This window comes from Tachyglossus aculeatus, chromosome 1, assembly GCF_015852505.1.
Source record: "Tachyglossus aculeatus isolate mTacAcu1 chromosome 1, mTacAcu1.pri, whole genome shotgun sequence".
NCBI classification, from domain to species: domain Eukaryota; kingdom Metazoa; phylum Chordata; class Mammalia; order Monotremata; family Tachyglossidae; genus Tachyglossus; species Tachyglossus aculeatus.
Genome location: NC_052066.1, coordinates 19,047,066 through 19,072,152, shown reverse-complemented (window position 1 = coordinate 19,072,152; position 25,087 = coordinate 19,047,066). Strand labels below are relative to the sequence as shown.

Here is a 25,087-nt window from a genome sequence, read left to right as displayed (position 1 = left end):
ATCCCCTGGTCATAAAACAACTTTCTTGGCTAATCTAGTCCAGTGCTACATCACCCAGGCACTTCATTCATTCATTCAATCGTATTTATTGAGTGCTTACTGTGTGCAGAGCACTGTACTAAGCGCTTGGGAAATACAAGTTGGCAACATATAGAGACGGTCCCTACCCAACAGCGGGTTCACAGGCTAGACGGGGGAGACAGATAACAAAACGAAACATATTAACCAAATAAAATAAATAGAATAAATATGCACAAGTAAAATAAATAAATAGAGTAATAAATATGTACAAACATATATATATATATATAGGTGCTGTGGGGAGGGGAAGGAGGTAAGGCGGTAGGGATGGGGATGGGGAGGAGGGGGAGAGGAAGGAGGGGGCTCAGTCTGGGAAGGCCTAATGAGTGGATGTCAACTCATCGTGGTGATTTGTTTGTCAGTTGTCAATTTGGTCTAAAATATCCTGTGTGCTTACCACAGTTTGGGCCAGGGCCTCTGACCTGTCTGCTCGACAAACTCAATTTGCGTGTGGATCCTTCCAGCTGACCTCTTTCTTAGTAAAGCAGCGTGGTCTAGTGGAAAGAGCATTCATTCATTCATTCATTCAATCGTATTTATTGAGCTCTTACTGTGTGCACAGCGCTGTACTAAATGCTTGGGAAGTATAGGTTGGTAACATCTAGAGACGGTCCCTACCCAATAGCGGGCTAACAGTCTAGAAGGGGGATACAGACAACAAAACAACACATATTAACAAAATAAATAGAATAGTAAATATGTACAAATAAAATAGAAGAATAAATCTGTACAAACATATATACAGGTGCTGTGGGGAGGGGAAGGAGGTAGGGCGGGGGGATGGGGAGGGGAAGAGGGAGAGAGGAAGGAGGGGTCTGAGAGTCCGAGGACTTGGGTTCTGATCCTGGCTCTGCTACATGTCTGATGTGTGACAATGGGCATGTCACTTCACCCCTCTGAGCCTCAGTTACCTCTTCTGGAAAGTGGGGATGAAGACTGTGAGCCCCAAGTGGGACAGGGACTGTGTCCAACCTGACAGACTTGTACCCACCACTGCACTTAGTACAGTGCTGCTTGGCACACAGTAACAAATACCATTACTATTATTACTATTATTTCTAAAGGCTGTGGCACCTTGCAGAGTGCTCAATGCCCTCTTTTGTGGCGGGTCTAATTCCCTTTCTTTCCCTCCTCTGCCATCCTTTATGGGTTTTTCCATTCTCCTCCTAAGTAAGCTTTCCTTTTCCCTCCCAGTTTGGCTGGACAGGATTTCTATTTTATAATAATAATAATGATGGCATTTATTAAGTGCTTACTATGTGCAAAGCACTGTTTTAAGCACTGGAGAGGGTACAAGGTGATCAGGTTGCCCCACGGGGGGCTCATAGTCTTCATTCCTATTTTACAGATGAGGGAACTGAGGCACAGAGAAGTTAAGTGACTTGACCAAAGTCACATAGCTGATAATTGGCAGAGCTGGGATTTGAACCCATGACCTCTGACTCCAAACCCTGTGCTCTTTTCCACTGAGCCACGATTTGGTTAGCCGGTTTGCTTTATTGGACTGGCCTCCCTTTTTTCCCCAACTTTCAATATCGTATTTTGAAACAGCCTCAAGGGTTTCTCATAGGTGATTTTTTTTTAGCTACTCTTTTCAAAGGTTTTGTAACTGAGATTTACCTTCTATCAGAGCCACTTTTTCTAAATGTAATATCCTTGTGGTGACAGACTTTTTTGTCCCCCCATGGCCTTCCTGACAGGAGTGTGAAATTTAATCAGGCTGCGAATACTATGAAAGAGGGCCTCGCTGACCCACTTAGGAACTAAATGCTGCAGGTTACTCTGACAAATCCAGGTGCATTATCTGATTTCCTCCAGAAAACCATCCTAATTAATTCATAATGTCCTCAGTGACAACTGCCCAACGCCCAGCCTGAGGATGGAGCTTGGGAGGCAGAGGACCTGGCTTCTAATCCAGGCTCCACCGCTTGTCTCCTGTGTGTCCTTGGGCAAATCACTTCACTTCTCTGGGCCTCAATTCCCTCATAAGCAAAATGGGGATTCAATACCTGCTCTCCCTCCTAACTAGTCTGTGAGCCCCAAGTGGGACCAGATTAGTCAATCATTCATTGTTGTATTTATTGAGTACTTAGTGTGCCCAGATCACAGATCTGTGTATGCACTTGGGAGACTATAATACAACAATAAACAGACACATTCCCTGCTCATAACGAGCTTACAGTATAGAGGTGGGGAGGCAGACAATAATACAAATAAATTAATTTAATGAGAATAATAATAATAATGATGGCATTTGTTAAGCGCTTACATATGCAAAGCACTGGTCTAAGCGCTGGGGGGGGATACAAGGTGATCAGGTTGCCCCATGTGGGGCTCACAGTCTTAATCCCCATTTTACAGATGAGGTCACTGAGGCTCAGAGAAGTTAAGTGACTTGCCACAGGTCACACAGCAGACGTGGTAGAGTCAGAATTAGAACCCATGACCTCTGACTCTCAAGCCCGTGCTCTTTTCACTGAGCCACGCTGCTTCTCTGATGTACAGATATGTACATAAGAGCATTATCCTGCATCCACCCCATAGTTTAATACAGTTCTTGGCACACAGTAAGCTTTTAACAAAGATAATTATTATTATTGTTATTCCTAGCCTCGCTACTTCTGTAAATACTTGTACTTTTAATTATTAGAAGGATCCTGGTCTGGAGGACCTCTGCCCTCTGCCCATCCGCCAAGTTAGCTCTCTTCCTCCCTTCAAGGCCCTACTGAGAGCTCACCTCCTCCAGGAGGCCTTCCCAGACTGAGCCCCATCCTTCCTCTCCCCCTCGTTCCCCTCTCCATCCCCCCGTCTTACCTCCTTCCCTTCCCCACAGCACCTTTATATATGTATATATGTTTGTACATATTTATTACTCTACTTATTAATTTTACTTGTACATATCTATTCTATTTATTTTATTTTGTTAATATGTTTGGTTTTGTTCTCTGTCTCCCCCTTCTAGACTGTGAGCCCACTGTTGGGTAGGGACTGTCTCTATATGTTGCCAACTTGTACTTCCCAAGCGCTTAGTACAGTGCTCTGCACACAGTAAGTGCTCAATACAATTGATTGATTGATTGACTGAGGAAAGAACACAGGACTGGGGGTAAGGAGACCTGAGTTCTAATCCCAACTCTGTTATTTTCTTGTTGTACAAATTCACGATTCACATTTCTCTCCATGAGGCCTGATTAAGCCCTCCCTTTTCCCTACTCACTCTCCCTTCTGTGCGCTTGGATCTGTGACTTGGGGACATTTGATGTTTGTTCCATCCCCAACCCCAAAGCACTTATATACATATCTTAAATTATTTATTATAAATTATGTATTCATATTAATGCCTGTCTTCCCTTCTATACTTTAAGCTCGTTGAGGGCAGAGAACGTGTCTGCTGATTCTCTCGTGCTTAGAACAGTGCTCTACACATAGTAAGCACTCAATAAATACCACTGATGGATCTTGCCTCTTTCCCTGACTCTGTCTCCCTTCTGCACCATGTGTGCACTTGGATCTGTCCCTTTGGGGCCTTGGTATTTCCCTCCCCAGAATCCCCCTCTAGACTGTAAGCTCAATGTGGGCAGGGAATATGTCTACCTTAGTGCTCAGAAAATACTAATGGCTCAATAAATACCGCTGACTAATTGTTTTCCTCATCTGTAAGCCTTAATGAAGATTTAATACCAGTTCTACCTCTCCCTTAGACTGTGAACCAATCAATCACTCGTATTTATTGAGCGCTTACTGTGTGCAGTGCACTGTACTAAGCGCTTGGGAAGTACAAGCTGGCAACATATAGAGACAGTCCCTACCCAACAGTGGGCTTTGGGACAGGTACTGTTTCTGATCTAATGATCTTGTATCTACTTCAGTGCTTAGCACAGTGCTTGACAAATACCAAAATAATCAGTATTAAATATTTATATTTATCCATACATTCAGTGATTTATTCAGATGTTTTGCCCTGTGTTTGTGTCACTTTCTCCTTTATTCTTCTTGTTCCTTCTATTTAGCACCAATCTGTAAAAATACTTTTTGTTCATCTCCTTACAATAAATGCCAACTCCTGAGGGGAGTCAGTTAATTGTCAACTATATTTACTAAGCGCTACATGCAAAGCATTTGCAAAGCATTGTACAAAGAGCTTGGCAGAGTACAATATAACAAACACATTCTCTGCCCACAACAAACTAGAATTCTAGAGGGAATATGTATCTCATTACTACTGCATTCCCCGAATCACTTATTACCATACCTAACACTCCATCAATCAATCAATCAATCAATCAATCAATTGTATTTATTGAGCGCTTACTTTGTGCAGAGCACTGTACTAAGCGCTTGGGAAGTACAAGTTGGCAACATATAGAGACAGTCCCTACCCAACAGTGGGCTCACAGTCTAAAAGGGGAGCCCACTCAGTCGGTGATCCATAAAAATCATTACTTGATTATTCATTCATTCAATCGTATACAAAGCACCGTACTAAGCGCTTGGGAGAGTACAATATAACAACAGACACATTTCTGCCCACAACGAGCTCACAGTCTAGAGGGGGAGACAGACATTAATATAAATAAATAAATAGATGAATAAATACATTGCAGATATATACAGTTTTTTTTTAGAAATATATATATATATATATATATATATTTCTATGGGGATGGGAGGGAGGATGAATGAAGGAGCAAGTAAGAGCAGCGCAGACGGGAGTGGGAGAAGAGAAGGGCTGCTGCCCGGATCATCTTTGTGCAGAAACGCTCTGGGCATGTTACTCCCCTCCTCAAAAATCTCCAGTGGCTACCAGTCAACCTACGCATCAGGCAAAAACTCCTCACTCTGGGCTTCAAGGCTGTCCATCACCTCGCTCCCTCCTACCTCACCTCCCTTCTCTCCTTCTCCAGCCCAGCCCGCACCCTCCGCTCCTCTGCCGCCACCAACCTCCTCACTGGGCCTCATTCTCGCCTGTCCCGCCGTCGACCCCTGGCCCACGTCCTCCCCCGGCCCGGAATGCCCTCCCTCCACACATCCGCCAAACTAGCTCTCTTCCTCCCTTCAAAGCCCTCACCTCCTCCAGGAGGCCTTCCCAGACTGAGCCCCCTCTTTCCTCTCCCCCTCCCCATCCCCCCCACCCTACCTCCTTCCCCTCTCCACAGAACCCGTATATACGTTTGTACAGATTTACTGCTCTATTCATTTTACTTGTACATATTTACTATTCTATTTTGTTAATGATGAGCATCTAGCTTTACTTCTATTTATTCTGATGACTTGACACTTGTCCACATGTTTTGTTGTCTGTCTCCCCCTTCTAGACTGTGAGCCCGTTGCTGGGCAGGGACCGTCTCTATATGTTGCCAACTTGGACTTCCCAAGTGCTTAGTACAGTGCTCTGCACACAATAAGCGCTCAATAAATAAATACAAAAAAAAATAGGAAGAGGAGAGGAGGGCTTAGTCAGGGAAGGCTTCTTAGAGAAGCTGTGCCTTCAATAAGGCTTTGAAGTGGGGGAGAGTCTTCTAGACTGTGAGCCCACTGTTGGGTAGGGACAGTCTCTATATGTTGACAACTTGTACTTCCCAAGCACTTAGTACAGTGCTCTGCACACAGTAAGTGCTCAATAAATACGATTGATTGATTGATTGATCTGTCAGATAGGAGGAGGAGGGAGGGCACTCCAGGCCAGTGGTAGGATGTGGGTGGGAGGTTGGTGGTGAGAGAGACAAGATCTAGGCACAGTGAGAAGGTCAGCACTGGAGGAATGAAGTGTGTGGGCTGGGTTGAAGTAGGAGAGTAGCAAGGTGAGGTATGCGGGGGCAAAGTGATTAAGTGCTTTAAAGCCAATGGTGAGGCGTTTTTGTTCGATGCGGAGGTGGATGGGCGACCACTGGAGTTTCTTGAGGATTATCTTTCTTTGTGGGTTCTCGGTCGAGATGCTTTATGACAGCAATTTATCCAATTCCAAACCCTAGTTGCCCTTCTTATCCTCAGCTAAATTATTTGAGGAAAAGTGACTCTCCTCTCTTAAATTACTGGTCCTTGGTTTAGACATCTTCAATCTCACTCAATTTTTCCTGCTCCCTGGTTTTATGTGGAACTGGTGGGCCAGCCCTTTTCTTTCATTCATTCATTCATATTTATTGAGCAGTTTTTTTGGATGGCATTTATTAAGCGCTTACTATGTGCAAAGTACTGTTCTAAGTGCTGGGGAGGTTACAAGGTAATCAGGCTGTCCCACAGGGGGCTCACAGTCTTAACCCTCATTTTACAAATGAGGTAAACTGAGGCACAGAGAAGTTAAGTTGACTTGCCCAAAGTCACACAGCTGACAATTGGCGGAGATGGAATTTGAACCCCTGACCTCTGACTCCAAAGCCCGTGCTCTTTTCCACTCAGCCATGCTGCTCCTCACAGAGCACTATACTAAGAGCCTGGGAGAGTATGATACAACAATAAACTGCCACATTCCCTGCCCACAAAGAGCTTAAGGGATAGAAGCGGAGTAGACAGACATTAATATAAACAAATAAATTACATATATATATATATATAATGTATAAAAATATATAAATTATATAGAAAAGGGCTGGCCCACCAGTTCCACATAAAACCAGGGAGCAGGAAAAATTGGGTGAGATTGAGGATGGCTAAACCAAGGACCAGTAATTTAAGAGAAGAGAGATCACTTTTCCTCAAATAATTTAGCTGAGGATAAGAAGGGCAAATAAGGTTTGGAACTGGATAAATTGCTATCGTAAAGTGTTGCCAATTTGTACTTCCCAAGCACTTAGTACGGTGCTCTGCACACAGTAAGCGCTCAATAAATACGATTGATTGATTGATTGATTGATCTCTACCGAGAACCCACAAAGAAAAGCTGTGGGGTTGGGAGGGAGGAAGAACAAAGCAAGTATCAAATCCCGGCTCTGCCACCTGTCAGCTGTGTGACTTTGGGCAAGTCACTTTACTTCTCTGGGCCTCAGTTCCCTCATCTGGAAAATGGGGATTAAAACTGTGAGCTCCCCATGGGAAAACCTGATCACCTTGTATCTCCCCAGTGCTAAGAATAGTGCTTTACACATAGTAAGTGCTTAACAAATACCATTATTATTATTATTATTAAGTCAGGGTGAAGCAGAAGGGAGCTGGAGAAGAGGAAAAGGGGGTTTAGTCAGGGAAGGCCTCTTGGAGGAGATGTGCCCTCAGTAAGGCTTTGAAGGAGGGGAGAGTAATTGTTTGTCCGATTTGAGGAGGGTGGATGTTCCAGGCCAGAGGCAGGATGTGGGTGGGAGGTCGGTGCTGAGATAGACGAGATGGAGGTCCAGTGAGAAGGTTAGCATTACAGGAATGAAATGTGCAGGCTGGACTGGAGTAGGAGAGTAGTAAGCTAAGGTAAGAGGAGCCATGTGACTGACTGCCTCGAAACCAACAGTGAGGAGGTTTTGTTCGATGCAAAGGTGGATGGGCAACCACTGCAGTTTTTCGAGGAGTGGGGAAACTTGTCCTGAACATTTTTGTAGAAAAATGATCAGGGCAGCAGAGGGAAGTATGGACTGGAGTGGGGAGAGACAGGAAGCTGGGAGGTCAGCAAAGAGGCTGATGCAGTAATCCAGGAGGATGACTGTACTACCTTGTTGAGGGGGAGGGAAGGTGGAGAGGAGGTGTCAGGACTAGCTTTGCATATTTCACTGCATGCTCTACTAAACCAGAGACTGCAGACTTGTTGCTGATGGAGAATCAGCCTACAGTACAACTCTGCCAAGTGCTTAGAACAGTGCTCTGCACACAGTAAGCACTCCATAAATCCCATCGATTGATTGATGGAGATACTCTGTTGTATTGTCCCATTCACACATTCATTCAATCAATCAATCGTATTTATTGAGCGCATACTGTGTGCAGAGCACTGTACTAAGCGCTTGGGAAGTACAAGTTGGCAACATAAAGAGACAGTCCCTACCCAACAGTGGGCTCACAGTCTAGAAGGGGGAATCATACTTATTGAGCACTTACTGTGTACAAAACACTGTACAAAGCGTTTGGGAGGGTACAATATAACAAGACACATTCCCTGCCCAAATGCTTAGAACAGTGCTGTACACACAGTAAGCGCTCCACAAATCCCACTAACTGATGACAACCTGTCTACCGACTCTATTGTAGTGTACTCTCCCAAGGTCACGGGTTCAAATCCCAACTCTGCCAATTGTCAGCTGTGTTACTTTGGGCAAGTCACTAAACGTCTCTGTGCCTCAGTTCCCTCATCTGGAAAATGGGGATTAAGACTGGGAGCCCCACATGGGACAACCTGATCACCTTGTATCCCCCCAGCGCTTAGAACAGTGCTTTGCACATAGTAAGCGCTTAACAAATACCGAAATTATTATTATTAAGGGCTTAGAACAGTGATCTGCACACAGTAAGTGCTCAATAAATCTGACTGATGGATGGATGGATTGCCTGGAGGGTCCGCTTCAGTATGTCTGGGAGTGACTGAGCGTGCTGCTGGGTCGATATTGTTCTTTGCTGATCTCTCTGCCGCTGCTTGGTGGTGGTGGTTCTAACTCTAGAGTGGCCTTTGGTCTGGGCCGAATGCGGTATTTTTATTAAGTAGGGAATGTCTACGGACAGGACCTTCTCATAGCCATCCCCCCGGCTCCACAGAGTTTTCAGCAGGGCGGCCTCGGCTCCTGGGCCCAGAAGAGGGGGGCCGGAGTAGCCACAGCACCCCCTCAACAACGACTCTTCACTGAGGCCGAGGGCTCCGCGCGTCCATCCGGCAGGTCAATCAATCAATCAATCAAGCAATCGTATTTATTGAGTGCTTACTGTGTGCAGAGCACTATACTAAGCGCTTGGGAAGTACAAGCTGGCAACAAATAGAGACGGTTCCTACCCAACAGTGGGCTCACGGTCTAGAAGGGGGAGACAGAGAACAAAACCAAACATATTCACAAAATAAAATAAATAGAATAGATATGTACAAGTAAAATAAATAAATAATTAGAGTAATAAATACGTACAAACATATATACCGGTGCTGTGGGGAAGGGAAGGAGGTAAGGCGGGGTGGGGAGGATGGAGAGGGAGAGGAAGGAGGGGGCTCAGTCTGGGAAGGCCTCCAGATCTTCATCTGTAGCTATCTGGCCCCTTCCCTGCACAATCAAAAGCCTGTTCGCTCACCCCGGCAGTAATCTCCACTCAGATCCCACCCCCGCCCCCCATCCAGCCCCCGATTTTCCGGTAGAGGTTTTTTTAAAAAAATTTTTAGCACTATTTTTATTTCATTATCGCTGATGATGTCTCTCCGATAGAGCCACTCTATTTATTTTGTTAATGATGTGCATATAGCTGTAATTCTATTTATTCTGACGGTTTTGACACCTGTCTACATGTTTTGTTCTGTTGTCTGTCTCCCCCTTCTAGACCGTCTCTATATGTTGCCGACTTGCACTTCCCAAGCGCTTAATACAGTGCTCTGCACACAGTAAGCGCTCAATAAATGCAATTGAATAAATGAATGAATCCCGTGGCCATCACTTAGTACAGGGCCTGGCACATAGTAAGGCTTAACAAATACCATCATCATCATTATTTGCCAGCCCTGCCCTACTTGAAAGTTTTGGGCACAAATTGCTGCTTCTCCCAAGGCCCCAGGCAGACTCTTAGATGGCTACAATGACTCACCTCCCTAAAGTTCACACCAGAGGGTGGCCACAAGCTGATTAGCCTTGCCCCTAGAAAAGTGTGAATACTCCACACCCTTCTCTAGGGAGGCTTCTGAGAGCTAGAGAGCGAATCCATCCCTTCCCCTTTTCTCAACTCCTCTTCTTCTTCTTTTCCTTTCTCCTTCAGAGGATCCTCCCTGGCATCCCCTTGAAGGTATTTAACTCAAATCAAAGAGGGAAGCAGTGTGCCACAGTGGAAAGAGCCCGGGCTTTGGAGTCAGAGGTCATGGGTTCTAATCCCAGCTCCGCCAATGGTCAGCTGTGTGACTTTGGGCAAGTCACGTCACTTCTCTGTGCCACAGTTTCCTCATCTGTAAAGCGGGGATTAATAATAATAATAGTGATAGCATTTATTAAGCCCTTACTATGTGCAAAGCACTGGGGAGGTTAACAAGGTGATCAGGTTGTCCCACGGGGGGCTCACAGTCTTCATCTCCATTTTACAGATGAGGTAACTAAGACTGTGAGTCCCCTGTGGGACAAGCTGATCACTTTGTAAACAATGGTCAGCTGTATGACTTTGGGCAAGTCATTTTACTTCTCTGTGCCACAGTTTCCTCATCTGTAAAATGGGGATTAATAATAATAATAATAATAATAATAGCATTTATTAAGCGCTTACTATGTGCAAAGCATTGGGGAGGTTAACAAGGTGATCATGTTGTCCCACGGGGGCTCATAGTCTTCATCCCCATTTTACAGATGAGGTAACTGACTGATTAAGACTGTGAGCCCCCCGTGGGACAAGCTGATCACTTTGTAACCTCCCCAGCACTTAGAACAGTGCTTTGCACATAGTAAGTGCTTAATAAATGCCATCATTATTATTATTATTAAATCTCCAGAATACAATTTGTCAGTCAGCCAATTGTATTTATTGAGCACTTACTGTGCGCAGAGCACTGTACTAAGAGCTGGGGAGAATACAATATAACAATATAAGACACATTCCCTGTCCACAACGAGCTTACAGTCTAGAGGGGAAGACAGACATTAATATAAATACAGTTACAGATTGGTACACAGGTGCTGTGGGGCTGGGAAGGGGGATGAATAAAGGCAGCATGTCAGGGCGATGCCGAAGGGAGTGGGAAATGAAAAAAGGAGGGCTCAGGAAAGGCATCTTGGAGGAGATGTGCCTTCAGTAAGGCTTTGAAGGAGGGGGAAAGAGTAATTGTCTGTCAGATATGAGAGGGAGGGAGTTCCAGATCAGGGGCAGGGAGTGGGCGAGAACTCCGCTGCAAGAATGAACTGGGGAGAGACTGCTTAGCTAAAACTGGTCTTTTGAATTGGTAATTTTTATGCTCTAGTAATGATTTAATACTATGTTATTTCAATCAATCAATGGTATTTATTGAGTACTCACTATGTGCAGAGTACTGTACTAAGTGCTGGGAGAATACAACAGAAAATGTATTTGCTTTCCAAGCACTTAGTGCAGTGCTCTCCATGCATTAAGTGCTCAATAAACATTATTGAATGAATGAATGCAGAAGACATGTTCCCTTCCCATAGCGAGTTTACAGTCTAATGACTGTATTTGCTAAGTACTTAGATAACGAAGTACTATGCTAAGTGCTGGGGTAGACAATTAATCAGATTAGGCAGTCCCTGCAACACAGGGTTCAATGGGACTCAACTCCTTACAGAAGTTAGATTTGTTTTTTTTGGAAATACTTTTGTCAAAGAACTAAACACAAAAACCCTTAGGCAATTTTTCCTGATTACGTAGGTGTCAGAGATTCAGATGATAAACATAACGAAACTATCCGTATATGAATTTCAATGCTTTCATCAGCTAGCTCACATGATTGAGTAATTTCTGGCCAGAAGAAACAAGGATTGTACTGTCACTTTGCCTCTTCAACCACACACGCTTTAAATTATTACTCATGCAACTAAATATTTAGGAGGCTAAACATAACAGTTTCAAAAACTAAACTCTGGTAGACGCAAAACACTCCGGAATGAAACTCGGAGACTTCCGTTTCCTTCTTTCAATTGGATGGGTCACCGTGCCTACTTACTGGCATGCCAGTTTTGAGATGTTGAAAGTTCAAGTGAGCACATCTAGTCATTCATTCATTCATTCATTCAATCGTATTTATTGAGCGCTTACTGTGTGCACAGCACTGTACTAAGCGCTTGGGAAGTACAAGCTGGCAAAATACAGAGACGGTCCCTACCCAACAGTGGGCTCACAGTCAAGAAGGGGGAGACAGAGAACAAAACAAAACATATTAACAAAATAAAATAAATAGAATACATATGCACAAATTAAATAAATAAGCAACCATTAAAGCAACAGCTAATAATAGTAACAATAACAATTATAGTATTTGTTAAGTGTTTACTATATGGCAAGCACTTTTCAAAGCGCTGGAGTACATACAAGGTAATCAGGATGTCCCATGCGGGGCTCACAGTCTTCATTCCCATTTTACAGAGGAGGAAACTGAGGTACAGAGAAGTTAAGTGACTTGCCCAAGGACACACAGCAGACAGGTGGTGGAGTCGGGATTGATAATAATAATAATTAAAACCCACGACCTCTGGCTCCCAAGCCCAGGCTCTTGTCACATGGCTATTTCTGAAATTATCAGTAACCGAGATACTAAAAAAGCTCAAATGGAGGAAAAAAAAAATCATGAGGACAGAATGTCCCGTGAACGCTAAGGAAGGACGGAGACTGAGGCACAGGAACTGCCAACGCCACCCCTAGACACATTTAAAGCAGGATGAGTGAGAACTCTTTGGTGTCTCCAATATGTTCCACTCTGCCCCCCACCACCCGACCCCGCTCTAGACTGTAAGCTTCTCGTGGGCCGATCGTGGGATCGCTTCGACCACCTCCGTGGCACTGTACTCTCCCAAACGCTTAGTCCAGTTGTCCCCACACACAATAAATACCATGGCTGACTGATGGATCAATCTCAAATCCGCAGGCTCGGGCCATTTTCCAGGACCTTTCCGGCTCCGGCTATTTTCTGACCCGTCTTTGGAGCACTCTCAGTGCTCTTCCCTGACTTCACTAGGGGACTAGGGTCACCTAAGGCCAAGTCACTCACAAGCTTACACTGATTCGGAGAAGAAGATATATTAAAAAATTGTGAAAAACCTAGGGAAAAGGATTTGTGCTAAGAGGCTGGGATATTTTGGGTTTTTTTTATAATCTCCCCTAAAGCTAAAGGGTTAATGTAATTCCTCATTGCAACACCATTATGCAAAGCGATAGGTGTTTTTCAAGCAGTGAAAACAAGTTAATGAACAATCTTGCTACTTCCAGATTCCAGATTCATCTTCCCAACTCTCTGACTACTACCGAACACACCGGGGAGCCGAACGCCGAACAGGAATGAAGGAGGGAAAACTAGGTCCTGCGAATTCCGATCAAACACTACAATGGAAACAGCTTACCTTGCAAATACCCTGTCTTTGTTTGCCTTTTCTTTTCCATACTGTACAGACTGGACTTCTGTCCTCCCACTGAAAGAAACACATAGAGAAATTTAATTTTAAGATGACAGTGCAGTCATAGCCCACCAGTGAAATATTCAAAGTTCAAAACCTTTTCTGTTTCTTTTTCTAAAAAGCAGTAATTGAGCAATACAAATCGTCACCCCAAAGGCCATAAAAAGAACGTTTCCCCCCAAAGCTGCGGTTACCAGATACAGAATCTGGGCCTGAGTGTTAGTAGCCCAACCTGGCTGCTTGCTTAAGGAGTCACTCAATAATAATGACATTTATTAAGCACTTACTATGTGCAAAGCACTGTTCTAAGCGCTGGGGAGGTTACAAGGTGATCAGGTTGTCCCACGCGGGGCCCTCAGTCTTCATCCCCATTTTACAGATGAGGGAACCGAGGCCCAGAGAAGTTAAGTGACTTGCCCAAAGTCACACAGCTGACAACTGGCAGAGCCAGGGTTTGAACCCATGATCTCTGACTCCAAAGCCTGTGCTCTTTCCATTGAGCCACGCTGCTTCTCACTCGTCAGAAGTCAGACGAGAACAGGGCTTTAGCTTTTCCATCCTCCCCACCCAACAGCTGAAGAGTGTGAGAGGAAGGCTTGGGTAAATCTAACCCTTCGAGGTTATCCCCCCAAAATGGAAGCTCTCTGTGGGCCGGGGTTGTGTCTACCAACTCTGTTGTATCGTCCTCTCCCCAGGGCTAAGAATGGTGCGCTGGGCCCCGCGCACGGTCAGCGCTCCATCATCATCATCATCATCATCAATCGTATTTATTGAGCGCTTACTATGTGCAGAGCACTGTACTAAGCGCTTGGGAAGTACAAATTGGCAACATATAGAGACAGTCCCTACCCAACAGTGGGCTCACAGTCTAAAAGGGGGAAACAGAGAACAAAACCAAACATACTAACAAAATAAAATAAATAGAATAGATATGTACAAGTAAAATAAATAAATAAATAGAGTAATAAATATGTACAAACATATATACATATATACAGGTGCTGTGGGGAAGGGAAGGAGGTAAGATGGGGGGGGATGGAGAGGGGGACGAGGGGGAGAGGAAGGAAGGGGCTCAGTCTGGGAAGGCCTCCTGAGGTGGTGAGCTCTCAGCAGGGCCTAAATTCCATAAATTCCGTTGATTAACTGATACCAACTTGTACTTCCCAAGTGCTTACTACAGTGCTCTGCATACAGTAAGCGCTCAATAAATACGATTGATTGATTGATTAACTGAATGAAAAGGAAACAGGGTTCTTCTCTCTCTAGACCTTCTGCTGACCTTCTGAGGATGGCGAGCCTCCACGGAGGAGGCCAGAAAAGCAAGGCGGGGCTGAGGCTCAAAATGATACTCTAGCTGAGGAGACAGTGGCGGTGGTCCTGAACCTCTCCGAGCCCCGGAGCCGTCGGACACACTGACCGATGAGGCCTGTGCAGAAGTGGGGTTCCTGCCTGAAGGCAGTACTGCCCTTGGGCCAGGAAAGCTGGCCAACGGAGCTAGAAAATTGCCAGGTTGACTCAAGGGAGGCCTGGGCGGCGGCAGCCAACCTCACCCGTTCTCCCCCACGGCGCCACAATCAGAAATGGTTTGGGCCCAGGCTGGGCCTCCTGGCAGGAGGCAGGGTGAGCTCCCTCTAGACTGTGAGCTCGTTGTGGGCAGGGAATGTATCTGTTTGTTGATGTGTTGTACTCTCCCAAGCGCTTAGAACAGTGCTCAATAAATACAACCGAATAAATGGTGTCCCAGGTCCTCGAGAAAGTGCTGGCCGCCACCCCCCACAATCCGCATCCGGGCCCCAGCGGGGGACCCCGAGCGGAGGACGTCGGTCCGAGGCGGAGGGCAGCGGGGTGGAAAGGCTGCCGGAGACACGGGCCCGACCCATCCGGCTCCGGAAGCGGGGCGAGAGAGGGACCCAGCAACGTCACCCTCGCCCGTGCATTAAGACCCGGCTCCTTCTGGTGGGTGGGCAAAGGAATAATAATAATAATAATAATAATAATAATAATGGTATTTGTTAAGTGCTTACTATGTGCAAAGCACTGTTCTAAGCACCAGGGAGGTTACAAGGTGATCAGGTTGTCCCATGGGGGGCTCACAGTTTTCATCCCCATTTTACAGATGAGGGAACTGAGGCCCAGAGAAGTTAAGTGCCTTGCCCAAATTCACACAGCTGACAGTTGGCGGAGCCAGGATTTGAACCCATGACCTCTGACTCCAAAGTCCGCGCTCTTTCCACTGAGCCACGATGCTTCTCAGCAATGAGGGGAAGGCCCGCTGGGTCCTCCTCCCACTTCTCCGGGCCCGTCTGGTGACAACCGAGGGGGAGAGAGGGCCTCAACCTGCGGGTACCCTGCGGCCTCCCCGGGCAGCCGGGTCCCTCCGGCCCGAGGCCCTCACTCGGAAAGGAAAGCAATTTAGCATTTCATTGCTCTTTTAATTTATTCACAGCCTTTTTCCTTTAGCTTTAACAGATTCAAGGAGCGGTGCAGAATTCGGTAATGAAATCACTTTACCTTGGTTTCGTTCCAATTATTTCCGGGACTGAAAAAGACCGTGCCTTTTTTCAAACGGTCCCGAGGAACGCTTTTAGCCAAGGTGATTTGTTGTATAATCGCATGAATGAGCTTTTACTTGAACCACCTCTTTCAACATCTTTTCCCTGACAACTTAAAGGCAGCTCTGGGCTCTCCTCCCACCTAGAAGGGCAAGGCATCAACAAGGGCCATCCAAGATGGCCACTGCCTAGAAAATTGAAATTCACCAACTCTTAGCTTTCTCCGGTGACACCAGCATGGGTTGTATGTTCACAAAATTCGATTCACCATTTGGAATCCAAAAACTAAATCTGATTATTAAATCAATCAATCAATCAATCATATTTATTGAGCGCTTACTGTGTGCAAAGCACTGTACTAAGCGCTTGGGAAGTACAAGTTGGTAAGTCCATCCTTACCCCCGTATCTGGTCATTCTAAAAACTACTATCAATTAATCAATGGTATTTATTGAGCACCTACTGTATGCAGAGCACTGTACTAAGTGCTTAGGCAAGAACAATGTAAGAGTTGAGGGAACGTTCCCCGTCCACACGAGTTTACAGTCTAGAAGACCAAGACTACAACTTCTGCATTGCTTACTTACTATATATCCTAATTTTAGCAATACACTGGCTGTTTATTTACTACTTAAGAAATACACTGGCTGTTTAAAGAAGACTAATTGCTTCATGATGATAACATTACATGCCATTTGCATGTTCACTTATTTGCTAGTGTATCGGGAAAATATCACCTGTATATATGTATATATGTTTGTACATATTTATTACTTTATTTATTTATTTATTTTACTTGTACATATCTATTCTATTTATTTTATTTTGTTAGTATGTTTGGTTTTGTTCTCCGTCTCCCCCTTTTAGACTGTGAGCCCACTGTTGGGTAGGGACTGTCTCTATATGTTGCCAACTTGTACTTCCCAAGCGCTTCGTACAGTGCTCTGCACACAGTAAGCGCTCAATAAATACAATTGATTGATTGAAAAACAATTAGCCAAAGGATTCAAATTTTAAAGGAGTAAATAGTCCTTTAAGGGGACAAGGAGTGGTGACAAGATGATAACCTGACCTCTACCAGAGGTTGACTTTACAGTCAAGGTGCCCTCCATATTTACTGGCAACAACTCGAGTTGGGAAGTGATGGCTCATGAACCATTAATTCAATTGTATTTATTGAGCGCTTACTGTGTGCAGAGCACTGTACTAAGCACTTGCTCTACTTGGAATCCATCAATCAATGGGATTTATTGAGCGCTTACTGTGTGCGGAGCTCAGGCATTCGCTCACCCGCAAACTCGGCCCTCGGGAGGGGTGATGCCGTTAGTTTGGCCCCACAGCCTGAAGCTGTGCAGGAAGTCCCTGCTCCAACCTGCCTCCTGTATTGTGCTCCGCCAAGCGCTTAGTACAGTGCTCTGCACACAGTAAGCGCTCAATGAATATGATTCAATGAATCATCATCATCATCAATTGTATTTACTGAGCGCTTACTATGTGCAGAGCACTGTACTAAGTGCTTGGGAAGTACAAATTGGCAACATATAGAGACAGTCCCTACCCAACATTGGGCTCACAGTCTAAAAGGGGGAAACAGAGAACAAAACCAAACATACTAACAAAATAAAATAAATAGAATAGATATGTACAAGTAAAATAAATAAATAAATAGAGTAATAAATATGTACAAACATATATACATATATACAGGTGCTGTGGGGAAGGGAAGGAGGTAAGATGGGGGGATGGAGAGGGGGACGAGGGGGAGAGGAAGGAAGGGGCTCAGTCTGGGAAGGCCTCCTGGAGGAGGTGAGCTCTCAGCAGGGCCTTGAAGGGAGGAATGAATGAATGAGGGAGAGCCAAGATGGCAGCTCCACTCCTGTCTGGAATGCAGGGCAAGTTGGAATTGCTCTCCTCTCCTGCCCCTCACCAGTCAATCAATCAATCTATTAATTAAGCACTTACTGTGCTTAACTATAGCCAAACTATGTGAGGAAAACTACTTTTCCTCATAAATTATTACTTCTAGCTCATAAATTACTGGTTCTTGGTTTTGCAATCTCCAATCTCAATCAATTGATCAATCATCAAATTTATTGAACGCTGTTTGCAGAGTACTGTACCAAGCGCTTAGGAGAATACAATGTAGCAGGAGTTGGTAACTGAGCCCCCTCCTTCCTCTCCCCCTCCTCCCCCTCCCCCTCCGCCCCGCCTTACCTCCTTCCCCTCCCCACAGCACCTGTATATATGTATATATGTTTGTAGGTATTTATTACTCTATTTATTTATTTTATTTGTACATATTTACTCTATTTATTTTATTTTGTTAATATGTTTGGTTTTGTTCTCTGTCTCCCCCTTCTAGACTGTGAGCCCACTGTTGGGTAGGGACCGTCTGTATATGTTGCCGACTTGTACTTCCCAAGCGCTTAGTACAGTGCTCTGCACACAGTAAGCACTCAATAAATACCACTGAATGAATGAATGAATGAATAAACACATTCCCTGCCCACAATGAGCTTATAGTCTAGAGGGGGACACAGACATTAATATAAATAAATTACAGCTATGGACAAAAGTCCAAGGGGCTGGGGGCGGGGGTGAATAAAGGGTGCAAATCTATGAGAAGCAGCGTGGCTCAGTGGAAAGAGCCAGGGCTTTGGAGTCAGAGGTCGTGGGTTCAAATCCTGGCTCTGCCAATTGTCAGCTGTGTGACTTTGGGCAAGTCACTTCACTTGTCTGTGCCTCAGTTCCCTCATCTGTAAAATGGGGATGAAAACTGTGCACCCCCTGTGGGACAACCTGATCACCTTGTAACCTCCCCAGCACTTAAAACAGTGCTTTGCACATAGTAACGCATCTGTATATATGTATATATGCTTGTACATATTTATTACTCTATTTATTTATTTTACTTGTACATATCTATTCTATTTATGTTATTTTGTTGGTATGTTTGGTTTTGTTCTCTGTCTCCCCCTTCTAGACTGTGAGCCCACTGTTGGGTAGGGACTGTCTCTATATGTTGCGAACTTGTACTTCCCAAGCGCTTAGTACAGTGCTCTGCACACAGTAAGCGCTCAATAAATACGATTGACTGATTGATTGATTGATAGTAAGCGCTTAACAAATGCCATTATTATTATTATCATTATTATTAGGTGCAAAGGTGACGCAGAAAGGAGTGGGAGAAGAGGCAATGGAGGGTTTAGTTGGGGAAGACCTCTTGGAGAAAATGTGCTTTTAACAGGGTTTTGAAACAGTGGCATTTAGTGAATTGCTGACAGTGGGCAGAGCACTGTACTAAGTGCTTGGGAAAGTACCAGTTGGTAGATGCAATCCCTGCCCAAAAGGAGCTTATGACTGACAGAGGGAGGCTCAGTGGAAAGAGCACGGGCTTTGGAGTCAGAGGTCATGGGTTTGAATCCCAGCTTCGCCACATGTCTGCTGTGTGACCTTGGGCAAGTCACTTAACTTCTCTGAGCCTCAGTTCCCTCATCTATAAAATGGGGATTATGACTGTGAGCCCCACATGGGACAACCTGATCACCTTATATCCCCCCAGCGCTTAGAACAGTGCTTTGCCCATAGTAAGCACTTAACAAATGCCATCATTATTATTATATTAAAATAAATTACACATATGGGAAATAGTAGAGTACAAGGACATTTCCATATATGCTCCGGGGCTGGGTTGAGTGTCAAAGTGCTTAAGGAGCTAAGTGTAAGTGTACTTGGGTGAATTCGGGTAAGTTGCTTAACTTCTCTGTGCCTCAGTTACCTCATCTATAAGACGGGAATTAAGACTGTGAACCCCAAGTGGGATACGGACTCTGACCAACCCCATTAACTTTTATCTACCCCAGAGCTCAGTTCAGTGCTTGGCACATAGGAAGGGCTTCACAAATACCATTTAAAAAGAAAAGAGAGGGAAGACGGACAGGAGAAATGGGGGCCTAGTTGGGAAGGCCTCCATGCCCGCTGTCTGCCCGTTCGCTTTGGTGTCAAAGCACGCCAGCCAAACCGGCCCCCACAGCCCCGTCCCGACCTGGTTGGAGAGCAACCTCCGTGGTCAGTGCCATTCATTCATTCATTCAATCGTATTTATTGAGCGCTTACTGTGTGCAGAGCACTGGACTAAGTGCTTGGGAAGTACAAGTTGGCAACATATAGAGACGGTCCCTACCCAACGGCGGGCTCACAGTCTAGAAGGGGGAGACAGATAACAAAACAAAACATATTAAAAGAATAAAGCGGTGCCCTCCGAGAGCAGTCGCCGGGCCGGCAGGTAGGACGCTTCAAGTCCCAGGTCATCAGTCTCAAGGTAAAAGAGATATGAACTCTTTATCCCCACTTTCTAGATGGGGTAACTGAGGCCCAGGGAGGTGAGGTGACTTGCCCAAGGTCACCCAGCTGACAATTGGCGGAGCCGGGATTTGAATCCATGATCTCTGACTCCAAAGCCCGGGCTCTTTCCACTGAGTCACGCTGCTTCTCTAATGCCTGTTTTGCTGTCTGTCTCCCCCCTTGTAGACTGTGAGCCTGTTGTGGGCAGGGAGGGTCTCTCTTTGTTGCTGAATTGTCCTTCCCAAGCTCTTAGTACAGTGCTCTGCACACAGTAAGTGCTCAATAAATACGATTAAATGAATGAATGATGCCTGTTACATGTTTTGCTGTCTGCCTCCCCCCTTCTAGACTGTGAGCCCGTTGTGGGCAGGGAGGGTCTCTCTTTGTTGCTGAATTGTCCTTCCCAAGCGCTCTGCACAGTAAGCGCTCTGCACAGAGTGTACAGTGCTCTGCACACAGTAAGCGCTCAATAAATACGATTAAATGAAATGAACTCCTGTCAGTTAGGGGCCTCATCTGATTGCCTGAAAATAGCGGGTCTGATGTAGGCAATGAAGGATCGGTTTCTACAGGAAACGATCAAAGAGCATCAATGGCTCCCGAAGAGTGAAAAAAAAATGACCAATATAAATATATTTTTTAAAGTGACAAAAACCCCAATGTCAGCTGTGAAGACCCAAAGCAATGTAAGTGCTTACCAATAATGAAACATTTCAAATTAGATGTTTTGGTAAATTAACTACTTTACTTCTTTTATTTACCAAATGTTATTTTTAAATTCCATTTTAGCTTAAAGGCCCCTTGAGCTAACAGAGTAGAGATCTGCTATTATCTAGGCTAAATACCCCTATTACCATTATCTACTCTTCAAGTGCAATGGGTTCCTATAATTCTATTAACATCTGGCAAAATGCTTAAAAGAAACGGGGAAGAAAAGGGCTTAAACTCTGCAGTGCTGTTCACTAGGGCTATTGCACAAAAACCCTAAAAGAAAAGCATCACAATGGGGGAAACAACTCTCCATGTTATTTCAGTTTATAGATTCAGGCTGTAGCAGGACTGTTAGTGGAAAGAACATTACTCTGGGTAACAGGAGACCTGAGTTCTAATCCCAGGTTGTGCTATTAGTTGGATAATTCATTCATTCAATCGTATTTATTGAGCGCTTACTATGTGCAGAGCACTATACTAAGCGCTTGGGAAGTACAAGTCGGCAACATCTAGAGACGGTCCCTACCCAACAACGGGCTCACAGTCTAGAAGGGGGAGACAGACAACAAGGCCAAGACTGCATGTAGCATTAGAGAAGCAGCGTGGCTCAGTGGAAAGAGCCTGGGCTTGGGAGTCAGAGGTCATGGGTTCAAATTCTGGCTCCACCAAGTGTCAGCTGTGTGACTTTGGGCAAGTCATTTAACTTCTCTGAGCCTCAGTCACTTCAACTGTAAAATGGGGATTACGACTGTGAGCCCCACGTTGGACAACCTGATCACCTTGTATCCTTCCCAGCGCTTAGAACAGTGCTTTGCACATTGTAAGTGCTTAACAAGTGCCATCATCATCATTATTATTACTATGGAAAGCAGTGTGGCCTAGTGGATAGAGCACGGGCCTGGGAATCAGAAGGTCCTGGGTCCCAATTCCGGCTCCACCACCTGTCTGCTGTATGACCCTGAGCAATTCACTTCACTTCTCTGGGCCTCAGTTACCTCATCTGTAAAAGGGGGATTAAGACAGTGAGCTCCCTGTGGAACATGGACTGTGCTCAGCCTTGGTCCCCTTCTGTTCTCGATCTACATGCACTCCCTTGGTGACCTCATTCGCTCCCACGGCTTCAACTATCATCTCTACGCCGATGACACCCAGATCTCCATCGCTGCCCCTGCTCTCTCCCCATCTCTCCAGGCTCGCATCTCCTCCTGCCTTCAGGACATCTCCATCTGGATGTCTGCCCGCCACCTAAAACTCAACATGTCCAAGACTGAACTCCTTGTCTTCCCTCCCAAACCCTGCCCTCTCCCTGACTTTCCCATCACTGTTGACGGCACTACCATCCTTCCCGTCTCACAAGCCCGCAACCTTGGTGTCATCCTGGACTCCGCTCTCTCGTTCACCCCTCACATCCAAGCCGTCACCAAAACCTGCCGGTCTCAGCTCCACAACATTGCCAAGATCCGCCCTTTCCTCTCCATCCATACCACTACCCTGCTCGTTCAAGCTCTCATCCTATCCCGTCTGGACTACTGCATCAGCCTTCTCTCTGATCTCCCATCCTCGTGTCTCTCCCCACTTCAATCCATACTTCAAGCTGCTGCCTGGATTGTCTTTGTCCAGAAACGCTCTGGGCATGTTATTCCCCTACTCAAAAATCTCCAGTGGCTACCAATCAATCTGTGCATCAGGCAGAAACTCCTCACCCTGGGCTTCAAGGCTGTCCATTACCTCCCCCCCTCCTACCTCACCTCCCTTCTCTCCTTCTACAGCCCACCCCGCACCCTCCGCTCCTCCGCCGCTAATCTCCTCACCTCACCTCGTTCTCGCCTATCCCGTCATCGACCCCCGGCCCACGTCATCCCCCGGGCCTGGAATGCCCTCCCTCTGCCAATCCGCCAAGCTAGCTCTCTTCCTCCCTTCAAGGCCCTACTGAGAGCTCACCTCCTTCAGGAGGCCTTCCCAGACTGAGCCCCTTCCTTCCTCTCCCCCTCGTCCCCCTCTCCATCCCCCCCATCTTACCTCCTTCCCTTACCCACAGCACCTGTATATATGTATATATGTTTGTACATATTTATTACTCTATTTATTTTACTTGTACATATCTATTCTATTTATTTTATTTTGTTAGTATGTTTGGTTTTGTTCTCTGTCTCCCCCTTTTAGACTGTGAGCCCACTGTTGGGTAGGGACTGTATATGTTGCCAACTTGTACTTCCCAAGCGCTTGGTACAGTGCTCTGCACACAGTAAGCACTCAATAAATACAATTGATTGATTGATTGATTGACTAGCTTGCATCTACCACTGAGATTAGAAGAGTGCCTGGCACATAGTAAGTGCTTAGCAAACACTGCTAAAAAAATACCATTAATGGAATGTATTAAGTGCTTACTTTGTGCACAGACAGCACTGGACTGAGTGCTGGGAAAGAGTGTCCAGGTGGGAATCGGACATGGGGCCTGCCCCTTGAGAGGCTCCCAATCTCTTGAATTCATTTAGCGACAATGTGCCGGGCACGACTCTGCTTCAACGGCAACATGGCTGCAGAAACGACTGACTGACTGACTGAGAAAGAGGGCGGGTTATGCTGTGTAAACCACCACTCCGAGAATCAATTCCTTGGCAGGTTCTCAGTCCTGAAAATCCCCTCATTCCTGAAGAGAGACTCGTTAGTATCATTATCCTCCTCCTCCTCCTCCTCCGGGGACTGGGCTCTTTCCGCTCTACTCCCTGGGCTTGGGAGTCGGAGGACATTCATTCATTCCTTCATATTTCTTGAGCGCTTACTGTGTGCAGAGCACTGTTCTAAGCGCTTGGGAAGTACATGTCGGCAACATCTAGAGACGGTCCCTACCCAGCAACGGGCTCACAGTCTAAAAGGGGGAGATGGACAACAAAATAAAACATGGGTTCTAAACCCAGATCCACCACCTGTCTGCTGTGTGATCTTGGGCAAGTCACTTTAATAATAATAATAATAATTTTGGTATTTTTAAGCGTTTACTAGGTGCAAAGCACTGTACTAAGCACTTGGGAAGTAGAAGTCGGCAACATATAGAGACGGTCCCTACCCAACAATGGGCTCACAGTCTAAAAGGGGAGACAGACAACAAAACAAAACATGGGTTCTAAACCCGGATCCACCACCTATCTGCTGTGTGATCTCGGGCAAGTTACTTTAATAATAATAAAAATAATTTTGGTATTTGTTAAGCATTTACTAGGTGCAAACCACTGTTCTAAGTGCTGCGGGGGGAATACAAGGTGATCAGGTTGTTCCATGTGGGGCTCACAATCTTAATCCCCATTTTACAGGTGAGGGACCTGAGGCACAGAGAAGTTAAGTGACTTGCCCAAAGTCAAACAGCTGCCAAGCGGTAGAGCTGGGATTTGAACCCATGACCTCCGACTCTCAATCCCGGGCTCTTTCCACTGAGCCACGCTGCTATGCCTCAGTTAGTTACCACATCTGTAAAATGGGGATTAAGACTGTGACCCTCTCGTGGGACAAGCTGATTACCTTGTATCCACCCCAGCACTTAGAACAGTGCTAGAGACATAGTAAGCACTAACAAATACTATAACGATTATTATTATTATCCACACACCTGGACTCAGTCACCCCTTCTATGCAGACGATTCTCAATCTATGTCATCAGCTCAGTCCGCTCAATCTCCTATTTCCTCCTGGCTTCCGACATCTGCACATATCTGACCTGCTTGCCCCTTCCCCGTGATAGGGCAATGGAACAGTCATCATCATCAATCGTATTTATTGAGCACTTACTATGTGCACAGCACTGTACTAAGCGCTTGGGAAGTACAAATTGGCAACATATAGAGACAGTCCCTACCCAACAGTGGGCTACAGTCTAAAAGTCCTTGGGTACCCCACCTCCACGGCATTTATCCGGACACTCGGTTGCTTCTCCTGTCTCTAGTTTATTTTAATTTCTGTCTGTCTCTTAGATTTCAAGCTCCTTCAGGGCAGGGATCATGTCTACTTACTCTACTGTGCTCCCCAAAGTGCTTACTCAAGAGCTCCGCACACAGTAAGCATTCAATAAATAGCACTGAATGATTGACGAGGTGGAAAACTAAGCTCATCTTCCTTCCTAAACTTACTCTTCTCTTTCCTTCATCATGCTTGGTGACATCACTATCGAGCCCGCAAGCTTGGTCTTGACTCTTCGATTCGTCTG

At 45.5% G+C, this 25,087-nt stretch overlaps 1 protein-coding gene across 2 annotated transcripts in view; it reads right to left on the bottom strand.

Moving 5' to 3' along the window:
- PTPN4 (protein tyrosine phosphatase non-receptor type 4) overlaps positions 1 to 25,087 on the bottom strand; it is a 246,725-nt gene that overhangs the window by 85,939 nt on the left and 135,699 nt on the right. For both annotated transcript variants that reach the window (XM_038743503.1, XM_038743495.1), the window contains exon 12: positions 13,227 to 13,295. In XM_038743503.1, coding sequence (XP_038599431.1) covers positions 13,227 to 13,295 — 69 coding nt within the window. The remainder of the gene's footprint in view (positions 1 to 13,226; positions 13,296 to 25,087) is intronic.